Here is a 22,500-nt window from a genome sequence, read left to right on the forward strand (position 1 = left end):
CACATAATTTTTAAGTTTGAAACAGTTATCTTCCATAGTTCAGGGTCAAGGTCACTTCAAAATATGTATACAATCCAACTTTGAAGAGCTCCTGTGACCTTGACCTTGAAGCAAGGTAAACCAAACTGGTATCAAAAGATGGGGCTTATTTTGCCCTATATATCATATATAGGTGAGGTATTGAATCTCCAAAATTTAGAGAAAATGGGAAAAATGTGAAAAATAGCTGTTTTTTAGACAACATTTATGGCCCCTGCGACCTTGACCTTGAAGCAAGGTCAAGATGCTATGTATGTTTTTTGGGGCTTTGTCATCATACACCATCTTGCCAAATTTGGTACTGATAGACTGAATAGTGTCCAAGAAATATCCAACGTTAAAGTTTTCCGGACGGACGGGGGGGACGGACAGACGGACGACTCGGGTGAGTACATAGACTCACTTTTGCTTCGCATGTGAGTCAAAAATCTCAATAATCTTTATTAAAATCAAAATGTTAGTTATCGATCAAAAATGATTACATCTTATTTTTTTATCTTTTCCTGATTCGAAAAGTATATAGATGTGTTATGATTGGGTTACAATTAAACTCATTACGCTAACAAGAATAGAGAAACGCTTGAAAATTGCTACTGCGCTATACTGGCTTGTCATTGTCTGTAGGTTTTGCATGCCGTGGGGAATCGACACAGCTGTCCTGTCTTGGTTATAAACTATGCAGTGTGTTCATTTTCTTCTTTTTCTGCGTTTTCCGCCATGCAGTGTGTTCAATTTCACACACAAAAACCAGTGTGTTCGATTCTATTCTGTGAGTTTGACAGATTGACTAGATGTAGTCATTTCACTTGTTCGGATTTGTTTGTAAGTGCTCAGCGTTCATCATCTTCATGTCTTGCTAAATTTAAGAGACCACAACACATTTCCGTATTCTAGGAAAAGTCTTAATAAATGACCTAAAAAGAGAAACCATTATGACTTTTGTTTTAATTTTTTTTTATATTATGCAAAATTATACACGACATTGCGTTTGCTCTTTTGACTACATTTGAATGTGAGCCTCACAACTTGATCCGCCATCTTCTATTAGTCCTAAATTCTTGTCAGCTTCAGTACTTTCAAGGCTGATTCCACCCATTGTGTACGAGGCATATCACCTGATAAATAAGGGGGGTCAACACTTATGCTTCAAAAGAAATAAAAAAGTAATTATAGTTTCAGACTCAAAATAAAATCCAACAAAAAGACTAAAGGTACTCACTGCAAACACCAGCATCACACGTCGCCCCAGACTTGCATAGCCGTGGATCATTCGAACAGTTATCTCCCACCTCCAGTCCTGAACAACAAAACACGAAGAAGTTGCAACATATATATATGTATAGGTTACAACACGAGTGGTTTTTTATATGGCTTGTATTTCAGTCAAGACCCAGCGGATGAATATCATCGGGATACACGAGCCTCTCGAGTGGATCTCGATTGATATTCCCGCTGGGTCTTGACTGAAATACAAGCCATATAAAAAACCACGAGTGTGGTAACCTGTATATCCCATTCTACCATCAAACACAAAGTGTAGACTACTAGCAGCACTGTTGAGATCTTTTGAATGTAAAACAGTGGTGCCAGCGAGACTTGGCCCTTTTGCAATCTCAAACTAAGTGACCGTCGCTGAAAAAATAAAACGAATGAGTGCATCGATAAGTACGCGGTAACACTACTTTCAGACCATTTAAAAGCTTTAAGTAAAGGTTCATAAGTTGCAAGAAAGTAATGAAGTCGTATAGAAATCAATTTAGTTGAAGCGCACAATTCTTTTGTTTTGCGTTTCAGGTCGGCAGAACGGGCGAAACCGGTTTGGCACCCATTTGGCTTACTCGATTCAGAATCGATTCTACGTTGTTTTTCTCGAACGTATTATTATACAATTAGGCTTATTGACAGGGAAGCAAATTTTAGGGAACAAATATGTAGGTTTAGATTTAACCATTTGCTCCCTATTTGAAATGTATCTACGTGATAAACTGTTTTGCGAGTGTGTTTGCATGGATGAACCTAAACTGGTATGGGTGTGAGGAAAACGGGACCAAGTTGGTGAAGTCGCGAATTGATGACACCAAGTCTGTCACCGCCGATTGATTGCATTTTGAAGGAATATGACTGGATTACGGAAAAATACACACATGTTAAGTTCTTGGATACCTTCATCGCCAATGTGGACTTACTGCAGAGCCAGGCAAAAGAGTAGACTTGCTCGCAAAATACGTGAAACAGCCGATGTTTGACGAAGCGAAGCCAAACCAGGTAAGGACGCTTCTCGGTCCCGCTACGCATGTCACCATGTGTTGTTGCTTTGAGTTTGACTAACAAACTCGAAACTCTCATTTAAAACATGAGCCAAATGTGTATTGATTGTGTGATTGGTCTAAGTGACAGGGCTTTTATTATCTGTGCTCCCTAGCTTCTGTCAGTTCCCACACCGACACTGCCAGACGAACTGAAGAGGCGCACCAAACACACTGCTGACAGACTCTCACTCTCAGTCTCAGTCTCACACACACACCACTCGAAGGTCTGATAAGATGACAGATAAGCTTTTTTTTCTTTTTTCAGGATAATAACAACAAAATAATTGTTGATACATGTTGTTGGAACACATTTGTTTGAATCTAAAGGTTTTTTGAATGCAATACAGAAGCAATTTTCACACATTTCATTGTGGCTCTGCGCCCATAAATGTGCATAATTTGTATCAATAGAGTCTGACAGCTAGTGAGTTGTTTGTTTGTTTGTTTGTTTGTTTGCTTAACGCCCAGCCGACCACAAAGGGCCATATCAGGGCGGTGCTGCTTTGACATATAACGTGGCTCACACACAAGACAGAAGTCGCAGCACAGGCTTCATGTCTCACCCAGTCACATTATTCTGACACCGGACCAACCAGTCCTAGCACTAACCCCAAAATGCCAGACGCCAGGCGGAGCAGCCACTAGATTGCCAATTTTAAAGTCTTTGGTATGACCCGGCCGGGGTTCGAACCCACGACCTCCCGATCACGGGGCGGACGCCTTACCACTAGGCCAACCGTGCCGGTCAGCTAGTGATAGTTTGCAATGAAAATAACATTAACAAATAACAATGTACTTGTGGGTAAGAAATCAACCAACTCAGCAATGCAAACTTTGCTGAAAACAGATGCACATATGATATGTCTGCTGAAAATAGCAAATAGTAGCAACATGTTTGAAGGGAAGTGAACATCACCACATATAAACTTACTATCAAAGTAAAACACTAAATAAACTGAATAAACATTAAAAAGGTAATAGTGCCTGAGCCATGGAAGTGGTTTCTTTGTTGTTGCATGTTCAATATTTCACAAGATGCAGAATTATTGCTTAAAATTGAGTAAAACTTACTAAAAGCAAGGCTACTGCGAAAAAGACTGTTTGATGCACTAACTGAATCAAGTTTTAGAACTAAAGATCACGGGGATTGAAATTGATTAAGTTTATTTGCGTCGAGGACGCTTGGCAGGGGCTGCTTGCTTAAAGGCTGTTCTTAACCAGACGAACCTTTGGTTCGCGAACTAGGTTCGTGGGGTTCGGCGAACCTCAAGACTGGTTCGGCGAACTTGTCTTGGTTCTTAACCAGACGAACCTGAGTTTTCGAACTAGGTTTGGGGGGTTCGGCGAACTAGGTTCGGGGTTTGCAAGTCATGTCTTGGAAACCTTGAAGATCGGGCCGAACCTTTGACTCTTCTGCCAAGGAGGAAGACAAATTATTGAAAAACTGAATCTCAATGGCGGACGAAATCACCCAAGTCAAAATGACATTTTCTGAGATTTTATAAAAACAACGCTTGAACGAAAGGGTAGAATGGTGACTTCCGTTCGATTTCAAGTTAAGCTTTTCACTTTTCCGAGCAAGACAACCGCTGAGAGTGAAAAAACGCCGCTGTTCGACTTCGAAATTTCCAGTCGTAGACGACCTTCGCTTCTGCAGCATTGTGTTAGTGCAGGTGAGGCAGTGTTACTCATTTCGCTGAGCTCGTTTTCGTATTGTTGTGCATTAGGATCATCTAGTATGATATGAATAAAAGCAGGAATGACTTCGGCATGTAAACGCATTGATTTTGTCGAAATCGGCACAGCAGTAAGCTAGATTCTTTCTGCTCAATTTGTTTAATTTTTTTCTTCAAAAGTTTATGACTTTGATTTTGATTGTTTGTTTATCTCATCGGCACAACATCCATCAGGCAAAATATCAATATGTTGAATGATAACGTTGAGATAAGGAAGTTCACACATTTATCTGCTTGCAACAACAATCGCAAGGACAGATCTATCTGCTTCGTTGACTGCTAGATTTTCATTGAATTTCCCAAGTAATGATGATCTTGTTTTCAATTAATAGATCTGGACAGTGTTTGTGTTCTTAGATTCATGATTGACCATGCAGGCTGATTGAGATCATAACATTGTGTTTGTTTGTGCTGGTGCAATGTGCAGATCAATGGCCCGGACCGCAGGATGACCCAGTGATCAATACAACTTGCGTTCACCACTCAACATTGTCTTCCACCTAACTCAAGGGCAAAAATAAAGGTACATGCTGGTGAAATCATTGTGCAATTTATGTCTGTGAAGATCAAGATAGTTGTTAGCTCTAACTGATTATGCTTATTATTATCAAGTTACATACACACTCCGCCCCAGCACCACCCTAAACCCATAACAACACTCTCCAGTCCAACTACCCCCACCCTTCCGTGCAACATATGTTGCCGTCTGTACCTTGTTTGTGGTTATGGGGAGTGCTCAAATAGTTCCATAACTGTTAATATAAATTAAAAGTACTGAGAGTTTCATTTTCCATTGCTCTTCCCCTTCCTCACGTCACATTACACACTCCCTTTGCCCCATCCCCCACCCCCTCTCTCTTTCTATGCTCTCTTTTTTCTTTTACTTCTTCTTCTCTTTCTCTCTCTCTCTCTACCTGTATAAATCAGCTCTCTGGTTGTTGCTTCTGTAAGTGTAATGTAAAGTTCTACATCTCTGCATTTGTATTGTCATTTTTCAGAATGCCCTTGTAATAACTTCAGCGTCTGCCCATGGAGTCTATATAGGTCAAAGTCTCAAATGTGATGTGATCAAGAGGATGCCGCAATGATCCAGGTAATATTGCAAATACTCAAACTGATCTAAAAGCAGAAGCATAACGTGATCCACACAAATTTCTGCTTAAACATTACAGGGTTACAGTACACCCAGAAAAACAGCTGGATGTTAGTGCATAATTATCTGCAAGTGCAAGCAACATCGACTCTCTCCCCCTGCTCTTTTTCCATCAGCAAGAGCAACATTTATTTTCATGTACAACTTTTCTAGTGCCTCTTATGTTGTATAACTGTTGATATTTAAATGAAGCAAGTGTTTGTTTTCAATGGCACTGCAATTCCCATGTACACACACACACACACACACACACACACACACACACACACACACACACACACACACACACACATTCGCATTGTCTCTGCCTGTCTGTCTGTCTGTCTGTGTCTGTCTGTCTCTCTCTCTGTCTCTCTCTGTCTGTCTCTCTGTCTGTCTCTCTGTCTGTCTCTCTGTCTCTGTCTCTGTCTCTGTCTCTCTCTCTCTCTCTCTCTCTCTCTCTCTCTGTTTTTACATCAGTAATTTTGATCACTTGCACTTCACTGGGATTTAGTTACTGAATCAGTCATTCAGTGAGAGTGTTATGTAGAGTAAGAGTATTGAGTCTGCTGCTGCTGCTGCTGTTGTTCTTACTCATTACTGTTTTTCCTCTCTGCATAATTCTTGTTCTCCCTTAAAATGCTGGTGTTTTTTTCATCATTACAGTATCTGTCCATTGAGTCTGCGTCTGAGCTGTGATGGGACCAAACAGATTCCAGAATGAAAGAGGTAACTTTTACTTATCTTTATTTAGTTTATGGAGAAGTTGGTTCACATAATGCATTACAGAGTTGCTGCCTTTTTAGATATATATTAAACATTGTACCAGTCATTACATGATCAAACTGTGTTAGCCACCCCACCTTCCTCGGTTCCCAGCTATCCTTCTATCCCCGCCTCTAAACCCCCACCCCAATCCTTCCATCTCCCCCAAATCAAATTTACTGACACAACACTGATTTTCATTTTACCTTATTTAAGTGTTCTTTGAATAAAATTATATAGCCTGTTGCTGCTGCAAATGTTGTTGTGACTGTTTTTCCTCAGTGTATATTTTTTTTCGTTTCCTCAGAATGCAGTTCTCCCATGCACCACAGCGTCTATCAATGGAGTCTACAATATTGTCTGGGATGTGATTTGAGCAAGAGCATGTCAGAATGATCAAGGTAACTTTTTAAACACACAGAACTGATCAAACTGTAGAATTCAAGTACACAATTTCAGATGTTGTCAAATGCATAACATACTGCAACAGTCAGGGTCTTTCTCCACATAAAGAGTGTGAGGTTTTCTTGGTAAAATTGCGATTTTTGTCGCTATGCGCAGAGTGCGACCTTTTTATTTGATTTTTGTTCTATAAAGGCAGATATTCAAATAAAAGAAAGTCTTGCATGGGGAGGAAGGAATATGCATGAGGCTTTTGACAAGACAAACTGTCCTTATTAGAGCCTAAACATACGTTCCTTACCGTTAGAACCAAAATGTCAGACATCATAGATGCTCCAATTAAACGAAAGAAGGGCATCCTTTTACTTAAACATAATTATACACTGTACCGCACATTAATAACCTGGTTGTGTTCTGTGGCAGTGCATAGTGGGAACCTTTTTGCTTAATGAATTTCACATGTGTCTGTAACTTGAATCTCCACCAAAAGAAGCTGGACGTAAAAAGGGGTGTCTAAAAAAAGCGCCCTATTTCCTTTTTGATCTCTTTTTTTTTCGCAGTCAAAAATGTGATTAAAAAGAAAATAGGGAGGTTTTTTTACCATCCTGTATAGTCTTGTTGTTCCCATGTAAAAAAACCTAGTCAAACATGTGGTGTCGTAATATGCTGGGTAATATGGCGAGGAACATGCCTTTAAAGGCCCAGTCATAATTGTGAAAGCCGTTCTGCTCAGCTGGAATTTGATGACTTTTGTTGTTGTTGTGTTTAATGAAATGAATTCGCAAAAAGGAAAACATTTTTTTTTACTGTTCACACAAAGCACTTGTAGATATTTGGTATGTGCCGCATGTCAGGGGTGGTCTTATTCAATCAATCAATATTAGGCTTATATCGCGCGTATTCCGTGGGTACAGTTCTAAGCGCAGGGATTTTTATTTTTTTATTTTTTTTTATTTTTATGCAAATTATATCGCGCACATATTCAAGGCGCAGGGATTTATTTATGCCGTGTGAGATGGAATTTTTTTACACAATACATCACGCATTCACATCGGCCAGCAGATCGCAGCCATTTCGGCGCATATCCTACTTTTCACGGCCTATTATTCCAAGTCACACGGGTATTTTGGTGGACATTTTTATCTATGCCTATACAATTTTGCCAGGAAAAACCCTTTTGTCAATCGTGGGATCTTTAACGTGCACACCCCAATGTAGTGTACACGGAAGGGACCTCGGTTTTTCGTCTCATCCGAAAGACTAGCACTTGAACGCACCACCTAGGTTAGGAAAGGGGGGAGAAAATTGCTAACGCCCTGACCCAGGGTCGAACTCGCAACCTCTCGCTTCCGAGCGCAAGTGCGTTACCACTCGGCCACCCAGTCCTAATACATACAGGTAAACTGACAGGTACTTTTCCACAGTGGAACCCCCCTTTCAGACCCATTCATTTCAGACTTCCTCCTTTTTAAGATCTTGCTTCTTTAGATGTTCTGTGACGGGTGAAGTGGCGCGCAGTGGTAAGACGTCGGCCTCCTAATCGGGAGGTCGTGAGTTCGAATCCCGGTCGCTGCCGCCTGGTGGGTTACGAGTGGAGATTTTTCCGATCTCCCAGGTCAACTTATGTGCATACCTGCTTAGTGACTTAATCCCCTTCGTGTGTACACGCAAGCACAAGACCAAGTGCGCACGGAAAAGATCATGTAAACCATGTCGGAGTTCGGTGGGTTATGGAAACACGAAAATACCCAGCATGCCTACTCAACGAAAGCGGAGTGAAGCTGACTATGCTCTCAGAGTATAGTGTGGGGAACCCAAATGGGCAAACAAGCTCACACGTCACCAGAATTTCTGGAACGCTGAAGAAGAAGAAGATGTTCTGTTCATAACCTCTGTAAATTACCCCCATTTTTAGACTTGATTTTCTCACATTTTTTAAGGTCTTAAAAGGGGTTTCCCCTGTACTCCTAAAAAACCCTGACCCACAAAGTAATTTAATTATAACTGCTGTAATCGTTCCTTCCGTGTGCTATTATCTGTGGGTTTTTTTTCTTCTCCTGTGTTGTCTCATCCTCTGTGCGCCCTGAAAGAGACCTCCGGGTCGAAATTGCCGTACCTTGTCTTATCCAGCTGTGATCCCGCCTTCGTATTACTGTGAGGGCAGTACTTTTTTTAAACTTTCAATATTGACCGTACGTTTTGCATAAAACATCAATAATGAATTAAAAATACATCAGAAAATTATTTCCTCACTATACACAATAACTCCTCATTTAAAGGCTGACAAAGTCCTATTTAATTAGTTTACTTACTTCCAGGGCTTTTCCCATCGTTGCGGGGATGTATAAATTAAGCTTCCTGCAAAGTTTTAGGTTTGAAGTCCTTACCAATTACAAGAAATAATCAATTCTTAATAAAGTTTATTGCTATCTTTAGAAACAGTTCTCCAGGGCTTGGGCTATTTTTAGACCGTCAACACAGACAGTACAGCTTCGTCAATCCCCGCGTGAAGGAAATCGCTCACCTTCCACGTGCAAAACGTAGTGATATTGACACGCCAGATTAGCGCGGTAGCGGATTGTGCTAAGCAGGAAAGCGCGCTTTTCTGTATTCTTGTTAACTTCGCAATTTCCGGAAAACATCCACTTTCACTTTGAGATTGTTCTGTTTACATTCGACACTATCAACACCACTTTGCAATACTGAAATATTTTTTTCTGTTTTCGAAAGCTACAGCCAATCGTTATTATATCCCCTTAGGTACAGTTTTATAACATTATTGGCACATGTAAACAATAGGAATTAATTAATGAACGCTACGAAAAGGGCAGCCTTTAACCTATGAACTTGCAACTGTGTTGACCTGTGTAATGTAACATAGACCACCACCATCTCTGTCTCTCTCTCTCTGTCTCTGTCTCTCTCTCTCTCTCTTACACCCCTTATCTGTTCGCAAACCTTTACCCAAATGTATGCTAAATGTATATACAATACAAGACAAGACAAGACATTGCAAGACAAGACAAGTTAGGAAAAGGTTGCCAGTAGGCCAATAGAGGGATGACAAGACAAGACAAGGCATGACAAGACAAGACAGGACAGGACAGGGACCACACAAAAAAAAAGAAAAAAAAGAAAGATAACTAATTCGGTCAACAGATGTAAAAGAAATAAGCATTTGTTTGGGTTGAATGTTTGGGTGTCACCCTGTATATATTTGTATTTTTGCAGGACAGGGTCGAGTTGTGATGATGTCAGGGCGACTGAAGACACACCAACAAGTATTCTTCGGAAGTGTTTGGAACACAAATGAACATTATTTCATAATAAAAAGGCGGCTGACATTGATGTTCATATCGGTTCATGTTCATAAATCGGATGTTTAAGAACAAGAGACAACCCTGAATAAAGCCTTATGAAATATGGTTGGAGCTGGATCAAAAGTGTGTGTGTGTGTGTGTGTGTGTGTGTGTGTGTGTGTGTGTGTGTGTGTGTGTGTGTGTGTGTGATTGAAGGGCAACATTTATAAATGATGAGACAGAAAGCTAAAGCACATCCTTTTATCGTACGTTCCATATCGTCCTCCTACTTTAAATGCTTGCTAATACAGGCGTTCTCCAAGAAAACGTCTATCCAGTAATGTTTTGTTTATCGCAATGAAAGCTTTTTTTTGAGAAGAATGAAGAGGAATCAAATTTAAAAAAAAACAAAAACCAAGACCAATTGAATTGCTCAAAACGTAAAGAAACAGGATGATTTTGGTTCAGTAGTACTATTTGTAGACCCTTAAAGCAATACATCCACAAGGGATTCCAGTGTATCAGTGCAAATAGAAAATGTCTGATATAACTTGAAAATTAAAACAGACTGAATTGTGATAAAAAGAACCAAAATCCCGAGTAGGTTTTTTTTTTAGGTCTCCCTCTTCACTCAATCCCCAAACTCATATTCTGTACCGAAAAGAGCTCAAACACACACGTGGACAGACAGACACGCACACACACTTTGGTAAACATCATGTATGCTTCTCGAATCTGCTGATCCACAAAATTTTAGAAATATCGCTATCATCATTTATTTTTGGTCACCGTCTTTCCCTTTTCACAGGCAAGTTTTTTTGTGTAGCATTTCCCATAGAACCCCGATGGCTCCACGGTAGACACAATGATCAGTCCATACCAGTCATGTTATTTTCTCGAATCAATTTATAACCTTTAACCCAGGAGGGTAACTGACATAGAAGGCTTCGGGTAATCTTGAACTTTAATGTGTTAAATTCATAGCTCATAATTCAGAGGCATTCAAGCCTCCAAATTTGGAGAACCTGCACTTGTAATCATAACAAGTCTTTTAGATCCCTTTAAAGTCACGGAATGAACTCCGATGAACTGTACGAATCATAGCGTACTCTGGTACGAATGCATTTTGTTTACAAATTACATGCGTCAAAGAAGGAATTATCCGTGTCAGCGGACAGGGGAGGCAACTTTGTCGTGTAATTGAAGTCCCTTGGTTGACAACCTACGCCATTTTCGCCGATCAAACAGCCAAATTAATTAAGTATGCTTAGGTTAGCTTAATCCGTCAATTAATTTCATGATAAATGTTCTTGGGCTTGATTACAGGTACTTGGATCTAAAATAAGTAAAGTATGCCACTCGATTCTGAGCTATGAATTTAACACACTAAAGTGCAAGATTACCAGGCTTCGTGCACCATGATCAAGTGGGAAGGAGAGACCCAAATCGACAACCAGCACGGAGTTACCACTCAATCGGTGATTTCGTCTTGGAGGCAGCCATTTTTGGAAGGGGAATAACTTACTTGCTTTTATTGTCGACTCGGAGTGAGCTCCCCTCGTTTGTCGGCGATCCAGGTTTCGTGTCTTAACTGGACGAACTAGTCCTTGAGTTTGCCGAACAAGTTCACCCAGTTAAGACACAAACCATGGTTCGCGAACCTTAGTTCGGCGAACCAATGGTTCGTCTGGTTAAGAACAGCCTTAACAGTTTCACTCTGTGTGTCGGTGACTGAGAGTGAGACTGTAGCTGTGGAATTTGATTGTGGTGGGTTGACGTTAATGTTGATGGTGCAGTTGGACACAGAGCCTCCGAAAAAAGGGAATGGAAGGGTTGGCTGGTGGCTGCATGAATTTTGCATTGTGGCTGTTCTTGTGTGTTCTTGATGCATGTATGTGTGCATGCTGCTTGTTGGAATGTCTGCAGTTGTTGATTGCAGGTGTGTTGATGAGGTGACTGATTGCTGTGGTGTAGATTGAGATTCAGCCAGTGCTGTGCTCATTTTTTTGTGCGTTTCTTCTGACATTTTTGAGTATGTGTTGATGGACTGCACATTCTTATGGCCGGTTAATTGCATTATTTCTGTGGGGGCAAATTGCTTGTTGACCAATGTTTGCACCATGGTTTTCCTTGCGCTGTGGTTGGTTATTCTTTTGTTTTGGGTCAGACCTGCTTTGATTGCCATATTTTTCATTAAAGTCGCCAACTTGTTGACGCCAACTCTCTGTTTTTTTTAACCATGTTGTGCCTGGTTTGGGGTTGGGGACAGTTGTGGTCGCGATGTAGAAAGGGTCGTCTTCTCCTGAGTAGTCTTTTGGGCGATATTCAGCATACAGCCTGTAAGTTGCCACTGGGCATCTTGTCGGATCTTGGGGTGTTGCCCACACTGTTGGTCGTACAGCTCTGATGTTTGTGACATGTTCCCCTGTCCTGGTCTTTGTGGATCTTTCGTTGTAACTGAAACATTAGTCAGTAATTGTTTGTCCCTTTTCTACTAAACCTTTAAAAATGTTGATATTTGTTTTATGTTGCATGCTGTTAGTGTTAGCATGAAATTTCAGGGTTGCTATCAATTTTTCTCTGTGTGGTACTTTTGAATTATAATATTATTGCACTATAGTTTAATCCAGTTACCCATTATTTTGCGGCGAGTAATTGGGAGAAGTATGATTGTGAAATACCATAAAGCCAACTGCTTGTAAGGTCTTGCTATATAGGTACAATCAATAATTATCATAGGCATTTATTATTTGGGAAAAATACAAGCCTGCTGTTGTGCTCTTATTTCTTATGCATACATATCCCATATAATGTTAGCTGTGATTATGTGATCAGAATTTGTTTGGGCTTGGAAGTTTCATTCATGCTGCGCTTGTTATTTTGATCTGCATAACTAAATATCTTTCGTTGTTATAATACAAATCATTTTACCTCAAGTACTCCTTGCCAGATGAATCTTTTCCAAGAGTGACATCTCCCCATTTCATCTGATGGTGGTCGGTAACTGCCCTTAGACCAAAGTGTATGCAGTTATTCCACCACATGGTGTTCAGGAGAGATTCTGCAGTAGTTTGGCCCAGTTGGTTTCTTTTGTAGAGAGTGTTTATTTCCTCTTCCGTGAGAGCTTCAGCACTGTATTGCATGTTCCCCTTGCCTGCATTTTTTAGCGCTTTTAGTTTGGCATTTAAGGTCTGTTGGGCTTGCTGGAAAGAAGGGGAACGATTGATGTCATGGGGGTACGATTTGCTTTTAAGGTGTCTGTGAATGCTTCCCCAGAAACTTCGCATCGACGTTGCTTCATAATCTGTCCCGTCAGCTTTTTTCAGTGCGATGAAGTAGTTTGAAAGAATTTCATTGAGGGAGGATGGCGTCAATTGGTGAATTTCGAGCTCTGTGTTCGGCAACTTTTCTTGAATGAAGGTTTTTAGCAGCTTAACATCATGGGCAGTTTTCTTGAGTGTGTTTTGGCTGGTGTTTTGAGCAATAAACGTCGGTATGTCTGGTATTTCTGTTTCAGCAAAGCGTTTTTTTACTTTTGGCGTTGATTTTGTGTTTTCGGAGTTGTCAGTTTCTGGAAAGTCCATGTCAAGTTCTTCGAGCACATTTTGGGGCATCAGAATGTGGTCAATGTCAGGGTTTGATGGCAGACTTGCCAGTTTTTGTACATTTATTCTGTGGATTTTGCGTCTGGTGCCGTTTGGGGTCACCACATCCAGTATAGCGAAGCCAAGTGGCCTTGAAACACTCTTAACTACCCCTTCCTCACCTCCGTTGATCTTTACTATGTCGTTCACCTTAATGGGAGACAGGATTTGTTTTGACATCTTTTTGGACGTTTCTTTGATGCCAGATAAACAGTCGTCTGCTACGATGCAAGGGAGGGTACTCGTTTTTTTTGTTTTGCTTTGCAGCCATTGGCATTGTGATAGTGTTCGACTGTTGAAACTAGTGTTATGCACGGGTTAATAAAACTGCGGATAGAACTCTTTAGCAGCAAAGCAATTAAGAGTGTAGTACAATCTACCTTTAAGCATATTTCTGATTGGATTAAGGTTGTGCCAGCTTAAACTCTAGTTTTTATCTGTGTGCTGTCCGGGTGCAAGGGAGACTACTCTTTTGTTATGGTTTTCATGGCAGTGTTTCGTACTGTGTGTAACAGAGTACTATGTTCTTGTAAACCGGTCTGCAGTAGACAGGGACACGGAGAAAACGTTCGAAACAGTATTGAGGGAGCACATTTTCGTTCTGTTGTGTTTCATATTCTTTTTTGGATTATTCCTATGGTAGCGACACGGATAGCAAACAGAGAATGAATAGGTTCGATCGTTCGCTAGCATCTGTGTATCTTGTAAGTTGAATGTTCGTTTTTTTCGACCTGCATTGCTTTCATAATGAAAGAAACGTTTGTTGAAACGTTATTGCATCCCATACATCAGATCAGTTCCGAGATTCATTTTGCGTGCAACTGATATGGTTTTCTGAGCCGTGCGATACGATTTTGGAACTTCATACAAATGTGTCACATTGTTCGGCGCGAGGTCAAAGGTCGGGAGGAAAGTAGTTCTTTGCCCAAATCGGAATCTGCACTATCATATATTTTTTGGAGTCCATGATGTATTTATTGAGCTATAAAAATACAACATATATACCCACACTGAAGTAACAGAGACAAAGAAGGGAGGTCATGGGATATATATATATATATATATATATATATATATATATGTGCACGTCCTAGATACTGGGAAATACTATGGGTTGTCAACTTTGAATGACTGTCACAATATCTCTGAGCAATGGATGACAAAGGGGATGCTTTGATGTCAAAGGGGATGGATTTGACTTACTGTAACAACCAAGTTTGGGTTTCCAAACATTGCTGTGGGTTTTAAACGATTTAATTTTTAGCCAAAATGCCCCCAAAACAGCACCTAAAACTGGGACAAAAATACACCAGTCTGTGTTGCAGCTGTACATAATGGAGAATAAAGCTCTGTGAATTTTATTGTGATGTTTATGGGTCAGCTGAAGGATTATTCTCGACATACACACTCAAGAATTACATCTATTTTTCTTCTTCTGGGAGTTTGATCAGCAAAGAAAACACGTAATCGTGGGTTACCGTCGTTTCCGGTTTCAACTTCATCAAAAAATGCGATCTGCTGAACAAAGGAAACCTCAAAGTTATTCAAAGTCATTATTTATTTATTTCAACAACATTTAGGTTTTCAAAACACAGCACTACGGTAGGAAACAAATTTATTTCAGCTTATAATCGCGCTTGAATGTACCCCACCCTTGTTTCGTTTCCATCTGTAACCCACGAAAGCATGGCCACAGCAGACGACAAATCCCGCATTGCCTATCACACACGCGTTGTGAGATCGCGGGAACACCGTCGAAAGTTCCATTCATGACGTTTGACCCGGTCATGTGAATAGACAATGAGAATTTATCCACCCAATCGTATTCGTTTCCGGTTTTTGAGACGTAACTCACGACAGACCACGCTGTATCTTCACTGTTTGAGACCTGTAAAATCTTTTTTGACAATTGTAGCATATATTCATCGACGAATTTTGCGATATTTTGCTGATTAAAGCTTGATTTGGTGCAAAGTTTGAGCAGCACATGTGTTCTCATGATCGGCGCCATTATGAAATTTTCGATTCTTCTGCAACGCACGATCGACAATCGATTAATTCTCTCATTTAGGATTGTCGCTTATGGAAACTTGAAAATTTTAAACTTTCATGTATGCATAGTTATTTATCTATGTAGTTCACATGCAATAATCAAGTTTTAGTTCTTTTCTTTGGAAATAAAAGACATTACGAACTATGGTTTCCATGAAACTCACGACAGTATTATCTCTATACACATAAACCCAGTGAGCACAGATCGAAAACTTTTTGCTCACTTAAATCTTTCTATCATGTATTAAAACCCAAAAGGGTGCCCAAAACGCTAGTTGCTACATTTGACCTACAAAAAAAACTTTTGCGCCTGGACATTGCGTGGGTTACGGTTTCCACTTTCTACTTCGATCTAGTTAACTTATGGAAACTTGTAATTTCAAACTTTCATGTTTGCATATTTATTTATCAATGTTGTCCACATGCAAATTGCAATAATCAAGTTTTAGTTCTTTTCTTTGGAAATAAAAGACATTACAAACTATGGTTTCCATGTAACTCACGACAGTATTATCTCTATACACATAAACCCAGTGAGCACAGATCGAAAACTTTTTGCTCACTTAAATCTTTCTATCATGTATTAAAACCCAAAAGGGTGCCCAAAAGGCTAGTTGCTACATTTGACCTACAAGAAAAACTTTTGCACCTGGAAATTGCGTGGGTTACGGTTTCCACTTTCTACTTCGATCTAGTTAACTTATGGAAACTTGTAATTTCAAACTTTCATGTTTGCATATTTATTTATCAATGTTGTCCACATGCCACATGCAATAACTGAGCTAAAGTTCTTTCCTGTGGGATATTGAAGCCTAAAGTGGAAACCATGTAACCCACGACATAGAGCGTACTGCATGTGTCTAATTGTCATTTCTAAAGAAACCCCGATATGAAAGGTCCTCTCTTTGACAGAAAAAGATACAGGCATGTCTTTTGCACTTAAAAAAGAGTATTTCACTCAATTCAGTCCTACTTTTTTTCCTGGTGTCCATGTCCCATAGTTGTGACCCAGTATCTAGGATGTGCACATATATATATATATATATATATATATATATATATATATATATGGGCGTCTCTGATACTGAGCACAGACCAAAAATTGATAGGTGTACAACTTTGGGGATGTGTTTGGACACATTGCTGCAAATATGACAGAACCAAATGTTATTCATTTGCCTTCTGAGGCATTTTACTGATAAAATGAACGCTCAATATTACAAACATCTGTTCTTGTGAATTTATAATATATTTTTGTAATCCGATGAGCGAGTCAAAATGGCGACGAAATGTGTGACATCGGTCAACACGCAACTTTGAAGTGCTCGTTTTTTAAAATTACACAGTTTTCAAATGCGATACAGGTGTTGAAAATACCACAAAGGATGAAAGTTAAATGATGCTAAGCAAAGTTGATAAATGACAAGGCATTTCGCCTAAACAGGCACGGTAAAAAGTCGGTCGCGTACATCCATTTTTCAAGAAAATATGAGAGTAGAATCATCTAAGGCCAGCAAAGCACATACACTAACATATTCAATAACAAATGGTCTCAAGAACTCACATTTTCACTGGCTTCTTTGTGCTGTGAATAGCAAGTCGAATCACACTATGAATGTCTCTTATGAAATCATTATGTTGCCATACCCCAAAGATTCAAGAGACATTTGACTTTGGAAAAAACACTCCTGAGAACACACCACAAGCATGTTACTCTCCAAACAGTGAATTTTGAATGACAAAATCGATTTAAAATTCAGTAAAATCAATAAAAAAAATATATAATTGAAATGCTGCAAGGCTTGTTTGAATTTTGTTCAAAACTCAAAATAGATGTACACACCAAATGGCTACTGGTTTTGACAAGCAAATTCAATGCAATTTATTCTTCAAAATGACGAAATGGAACGCTGAACGTCATTACAATACGTAATTTCGTCGTGACGTCATCCGTACATATTTCTGTTCGGCCCGTACACTGTTATTCAGCCGGTACACTCAGGTATTTGGCCTGTGAACCTGTACCAGGCTTGATCCTGTTGGAGTAGGCTATAAATATCAGTCTGCTTAACCTCAACGTCTGATGACCACAATCGGTGCAGAAATGAGATATAACGGGTTTTAACTGACAAAAGTTTGTTTTTCTTCTTAACCTTTGCCGGATGCCGCTTTTGACTACACACGCCCGACGATGCGGGTTTGTCTGAACCCATACATTTGAAAGAGGGTTTTTACCGTTTATTTCTCTAACGACGGGGTGGGTTCAGGGACACCCACAGGGCTACTTCAGTGGGTGCATCGAGTTTCTCCCTTCACCGACTTCTTCCAGGGGAGGGAAAGGGGGAGGGAGAGGGGGAGGGAGAGACTGAGAGAGACTGAGAGAGACTGAGAGACTAAGAAAGAGAGAGAGAGAGAGACTAAGAAAGAGAGAGACTAAGAAAGAGAGAGAGAGAGACTAAGAAAGAGAGAGAGAGAGACTAAGAAAGAGAGAGAGAGAGACTAAGAAAGAGAGAGAGAGAGACTAAGAAAGAGAGAGAGAGACTAAGAAAGAGAGAGAGAGAGACTAAAAAAGAGAGAGAGAGAGACAAAAAAAGAGAGAGAGAGAGACTAAGAAAGAGAGAGAGAGAGAGACTAAGAAAGAGAGAGAGAGAGAGACTAAGAAAGAGAGAGAGAGAGAGAGAGACTAAGAAAGAGAGAGAGAGATACTAAGAAAGAGAGAGAGAGAGAGACTAAGAAAGCGAGAGAGACTAAGAAAGAGAGAGAGAGACTAAGAAAGAGAGAGAGAGAGAGACTAAGAAAGAGAGAGAGACTAAGAAAGAGAGAGAGAGAGACTAAGAAAGAGAGAGAGAGAGACTAAGAAAGAGAGAGAGACTAAGAAAGAGAGAGAGACTAAGAAAGAGAGAGAGAGAGACTAATAAAGAGAGAGAGAGAGACTAAGAAAGAGAGTGAGAGACTAAGAAAGAGAGAGAGAGAGAGACTAAGAAAGAGAGAGAGAGAGACTAAGAAAGAGAGACAGAGAGACTAAGAGAGAGAGACAGAGAGAGAGACTAAGAGAGAGAGAGAGAGACTAAGAGAGAGAGAGAGAGAGAGACAGAGAGAGACAGAGAGAGAGACACAGAGAGAGAGAGAGACAGAGAGAGACAGAGACAGAGAGAGAGACAGAGAGAGAGAGAGACAGAGAGAGAGAGACAGACAGTCAGATAGACAGACAGTCAGATAGACGGATAGACAGATAGACAGACAGACAGAGCAACTGACAACAGACATATAGACAGAGAGATACGGACAGACAGACAGAGAGACAGACAGTCTCTTGGAGACAAACAGGCAGACAGACACTGTTCCGCCGCTTTGGTAATTATGGGTGTAGCAGAACCCGCGCCGTCGGCAGAGGAATAGTTACAATCACTACTACTCTTTAAAAGTATGGGTTTGCGTGAACCCGCGCAATCGGTAGTGTTTATGTTAATTAACATAATCAATTAATTTTAATGTTTTGTCATGTACACACTAAAAATTTGCAGACAGAGAGCAAATTAGGTGTGTGAGAGATACTTAAAATTTCAAAACGATACCTTTAATGGTTCCAGAGTTACAATGATTTTAGTGTGTCTCTGGGTACAGGTGAACCCAGGAAGCACGGCAAAGGTTAAAAGGTGTATATCTAAATTCAGTCAGGATTTGTGGTCCTATCAAACAAACATCGTCAAAATCAAAGAAAAATATCAAACCTTAACTGTTTTTAACGGACAAAAGTTTACTTTTCTTCATCAAAAGTTTGAATTGAAATTTAGTTAGGGACAACAGATCTACCTACAAAATTTCACTAATATCGGTGAAAAAATGGGGTTTAACGGGTTTTCAAACTGCCAAAACTTTGGTTTTTGTCTTGAAAAGTATGTTATGATATTCAGTTAGAAACAACAGACCTACTAATTTCACATTTCACAAAAATCGGCTTAAAAATGAGATTTAACGGACTTTTAACTGCCAAAAATATTGCTTTTTTCTCTTGAAAAGTATGTGTTTCAGTTTAATTAAGAACAACGGACTACTATGCCAATTTTTGTGACAATCCAACTTTAAATTACAAAATGTCACACTCTCCGTGCCAAGATTGAAGACGCCCACATATATATATAGCTATTCTGATGGACACGTGGGGGAATTCGGGGGCTATTATTGGATGGTCTCACATATCCCTTTTCCGATCATCAAAGCATAATGCTACGGAAGTCGGCCATTTTTGCCAATATCCAAAAGCATATTGGCAATAACAAAGACGCCATGGTTCCGGTTTCTTCCACGTGTATACAGAACACGCATACCTCGCCAGGTTTGTGTATGTGACAAGTCGACAGACGATGCCATTTGCTTTGTGCGTGTTTTTGTTGTTGCTTACTGTACAGGACATACATTACGTGTAAAATCCAGTTCTTTAACAGGCAACAAACCTTGCAAATTTCCAGAAGCTGCAATCTGAAGCGACCTATCTCGTATTCTAGCAGACGATCTCTTCAACGTTTAACACAAAATCAGCAAACTCTCCTGTCACATAGAACGTCCATTGTATAGTGCAATGTTGAAATGAAGTTACCGGTCTGGAACATTTAGTCGTTTCTTCTGAGACAATCCTTGTTATCTTATCTTATTATCATTCTAGTGCCCTTTATGGCTATGTGACCAATCAGGACTGATTCTAGGTGACCTGTTAAATGTTATAACGTTCAAGGCGGGACCCTTTTTGTATAACGCATTAAAAATCACCACGACAAAATAAAAATTAATATAAAAAACATCAGGGTGAATTGTTCTACTGAATGTCACTTTTTGACATTTTTCTCATGCAATTTACTGTGTAAAATGTGCTAAAAAGCAAATTCTGTCGGTGGGAGGGAAATAGAATGGCAAGTAAGTTTAATACTGAGTAAAGGGAAGCAACTCTTTTTGGTGCTGTCAGTAGCAGACTACACCTATGTGCTTTTGGCAACATGGCAAACAAACCTGCCATCAATCAAGAAGATCTAAAAAAACCCTATACGCATCAAAATTCATGTCTCCCAACACCCCCACTGGCCTTTTGAACAAGGTTCAGTTTGATGTCCGGTTTTATTTTTTTTAGACGGGGCCTGGAAAACTTTGAAAAAATGACGAAAGACACCCTCGAAGTGAAGATGGATCAAACAACAGGGAAACAATACGTAATCAAACGGTTTGATGAACTTACCAAGAATCACAGAGCTGGAGACGAAGAACTTGTGACTGGAGTCATGCCAGAGACTGGGGACAGCAGCTGTCCAGTCAGTGTACAGCTACAAGTACCTGTCTCTGCTAAATCCAAAGTGTGAGCATCTTTGGCAATTCCCTGTCAACACGTTCCATGGAGATGACGAAACATGGTATGACAGCAGACCCATGGGCGTCCACACTATGAAGAAGTGAGCTGTGTCAATTGTCGCAGATATAGATCTACACAAACCACAGCGTGCGAGCGACGGGTGCAACACTACTCGCAGACAAGAACTTCAGTCCAATTGACATTATCAGTGTCACCGGTCACAAAACTGTTAGATCTAACTCCCTGCAACCGTACCAAAAACATCCACCGCCAAAAAAACTAGAGATGGCAGCTGCTATGTCGTCCCAGCTCACAGAGAATAGGCAGTTGGCACTGCTCCCAAGTCACACTTCGCGGGGAGAACCAGCCAAAACTTCGACGTGAAGCAGAATCGAACGCGGTCGTCTCGTTGCATCGGCGACTGTCACAAGCCAGCAGACGATCCGACAGGACGTGGAACTCAGCAACGACGAGGTAGCAGCTCTTTTCGACCCGGAATACGAACCTGCCATGCCTCCAACGAGACCAAATCCGCCAATGTTCCATCACTGTGACCTCTCGCATGCAACGATCAACATTCAATTCCACCGACATTTAACCGCATTCAACTGCGCATGCGCAACACAAATGTGCAACATTTGAGATGGCTCTTCCGAGAACTGTCCGTTCCAATTTCGGACTTTCTGTTTGTTAGCATTTTCGAGTCTGTGTTCTGGTTTTTTGTTGTTGTTGAGTGTTTTTATGATACTATGCACAGAAAAGAAGGGACACATTGTGAATTAAACTTTTTGGGAAAGATTACTTGAAAGCTGAAAGTGTGCTGGATGTTTGTTTTGTTTGCTCTGTTTACCTTGTAACCAACCAAGCCAAAATGGCGACACTTTACTTGCAGGGTCGCTTCGGGTATTATGTTTGTTACCACGCACGGATAATAAAACCGTTATTACTAATATGCTGACTGTTAGCAAATGATAACAAGACATGTCTCGAAAACGCTATCAAAATTCGCCTAAAGGCTCATTTTGATATCTTTTTTCTCGACATGTCTTGTTATCATTTGCTAACAGTCAGCATATTAGAAATAACTCATAATATACAGATTTACCGCAGTCTTCACCACGCGAATTCCCAACAGAAGTCAGACTTTCGAACATACAATCTACGTAGGCAAGCATGATACGTCATATAATTCCTAGCATATTGACGTAATGCTCAACATCCGGTTATCTCGAGTTTTCTCCGTTATACATGTCCGTGGGTTTTTCAATGTTCGGTTATTTCCGTGGCTCCATGCGGAAAGGGAACCGTCGTCTGCAATCAACGACATCACACCGGGGAATGTGTTCCGCCTTATTTCAGCCGGGCTCGTTGTTACTCCGTTTTGAGCTGGGCTTGGTGTCACGCAAACGTAAGTGTCTGCACTAAACTACAAACTATGTCTTCTAAAAAAAAACTCATTTCCGGAAACGGATGTTTTGAGCACTAACCTATTTGTCTATCTATTGATGTTTTTTTTATCTGACAAGGTTTATTATGTGACCCGCATCGGCTTGAAATACGTGCGGGTTGTCGCTTTTTGGGCAAAAAAGCTGATCAAACTGAAGAAATGATAAGCAATGGTATCATGTTATGTTTTTTCTGTATCATAAGTTTGTTCTATAGTTTCTTGCTGTTATGCTGATGCCTTTTCCCGAACCTGCTTCAAGTCGTTGAGGCACGAGAAGTAAAACCAAAACCCATGTCAGGCGAGTTTTGTTCCGCGCTGGACACCCAGAGCAAAAGCA

General features: G+C 40.3%; 1 protein-coding gene and 1 long non-coding RNA gene across 2 annotated transcripts in view; one reads left to right on the plus strand and one right to left on the minus strand.

Moving 5' to 3' along the window:
• The window catches only part of LOC138974393 (uncharacterized), a 270,189-nt gene that overhangs the window by 8,800 nt on the left and 238,889 nt on the right, over positions 1-22,500 (minus strand). Inside the window, exon 17 of the mRNA XM_070347110.1 lies at positions 1,259-1,336. Within this exon, the coding sequence (XP_070203211.1) occupies positions 1,259-1,336 (78 nt within the window). The remainder of the gene's footprint in view (positions 1-1,258; positions 1,337-22,500) is intronic.
• LOC138973911 (uncharacterized) lies at positions 3,552-9,767 on the plus strand. Its single transcript, XR_011458215.1, has 6 exons — positions 3,552-4,021; positions 4,512-4,607; positions 5,083-5,177; positions 5,883-5,945; positions 6,289-6,382; positions 9,615-9,767. It is a non-coding gene; the product is annotated as an uncharacterized lncRNA (long non-coding RNA).

This window comes from Littorina saxatilis, linkage group LG8 (assembly GCF_037325665.1).
Source record: "Littorina saxatilis isolate snail1 linkage group LG8, US_GU_Lsax_2.0, whole genome shotgun sequence".
Taxonomy (NCBI): domain Eukaryota; kingdom Metazoa; phylum Mollusca; class Gastropoda; order Littorinimorpha; family Littorinidae; genus Littorina; species Littorina saxatilis.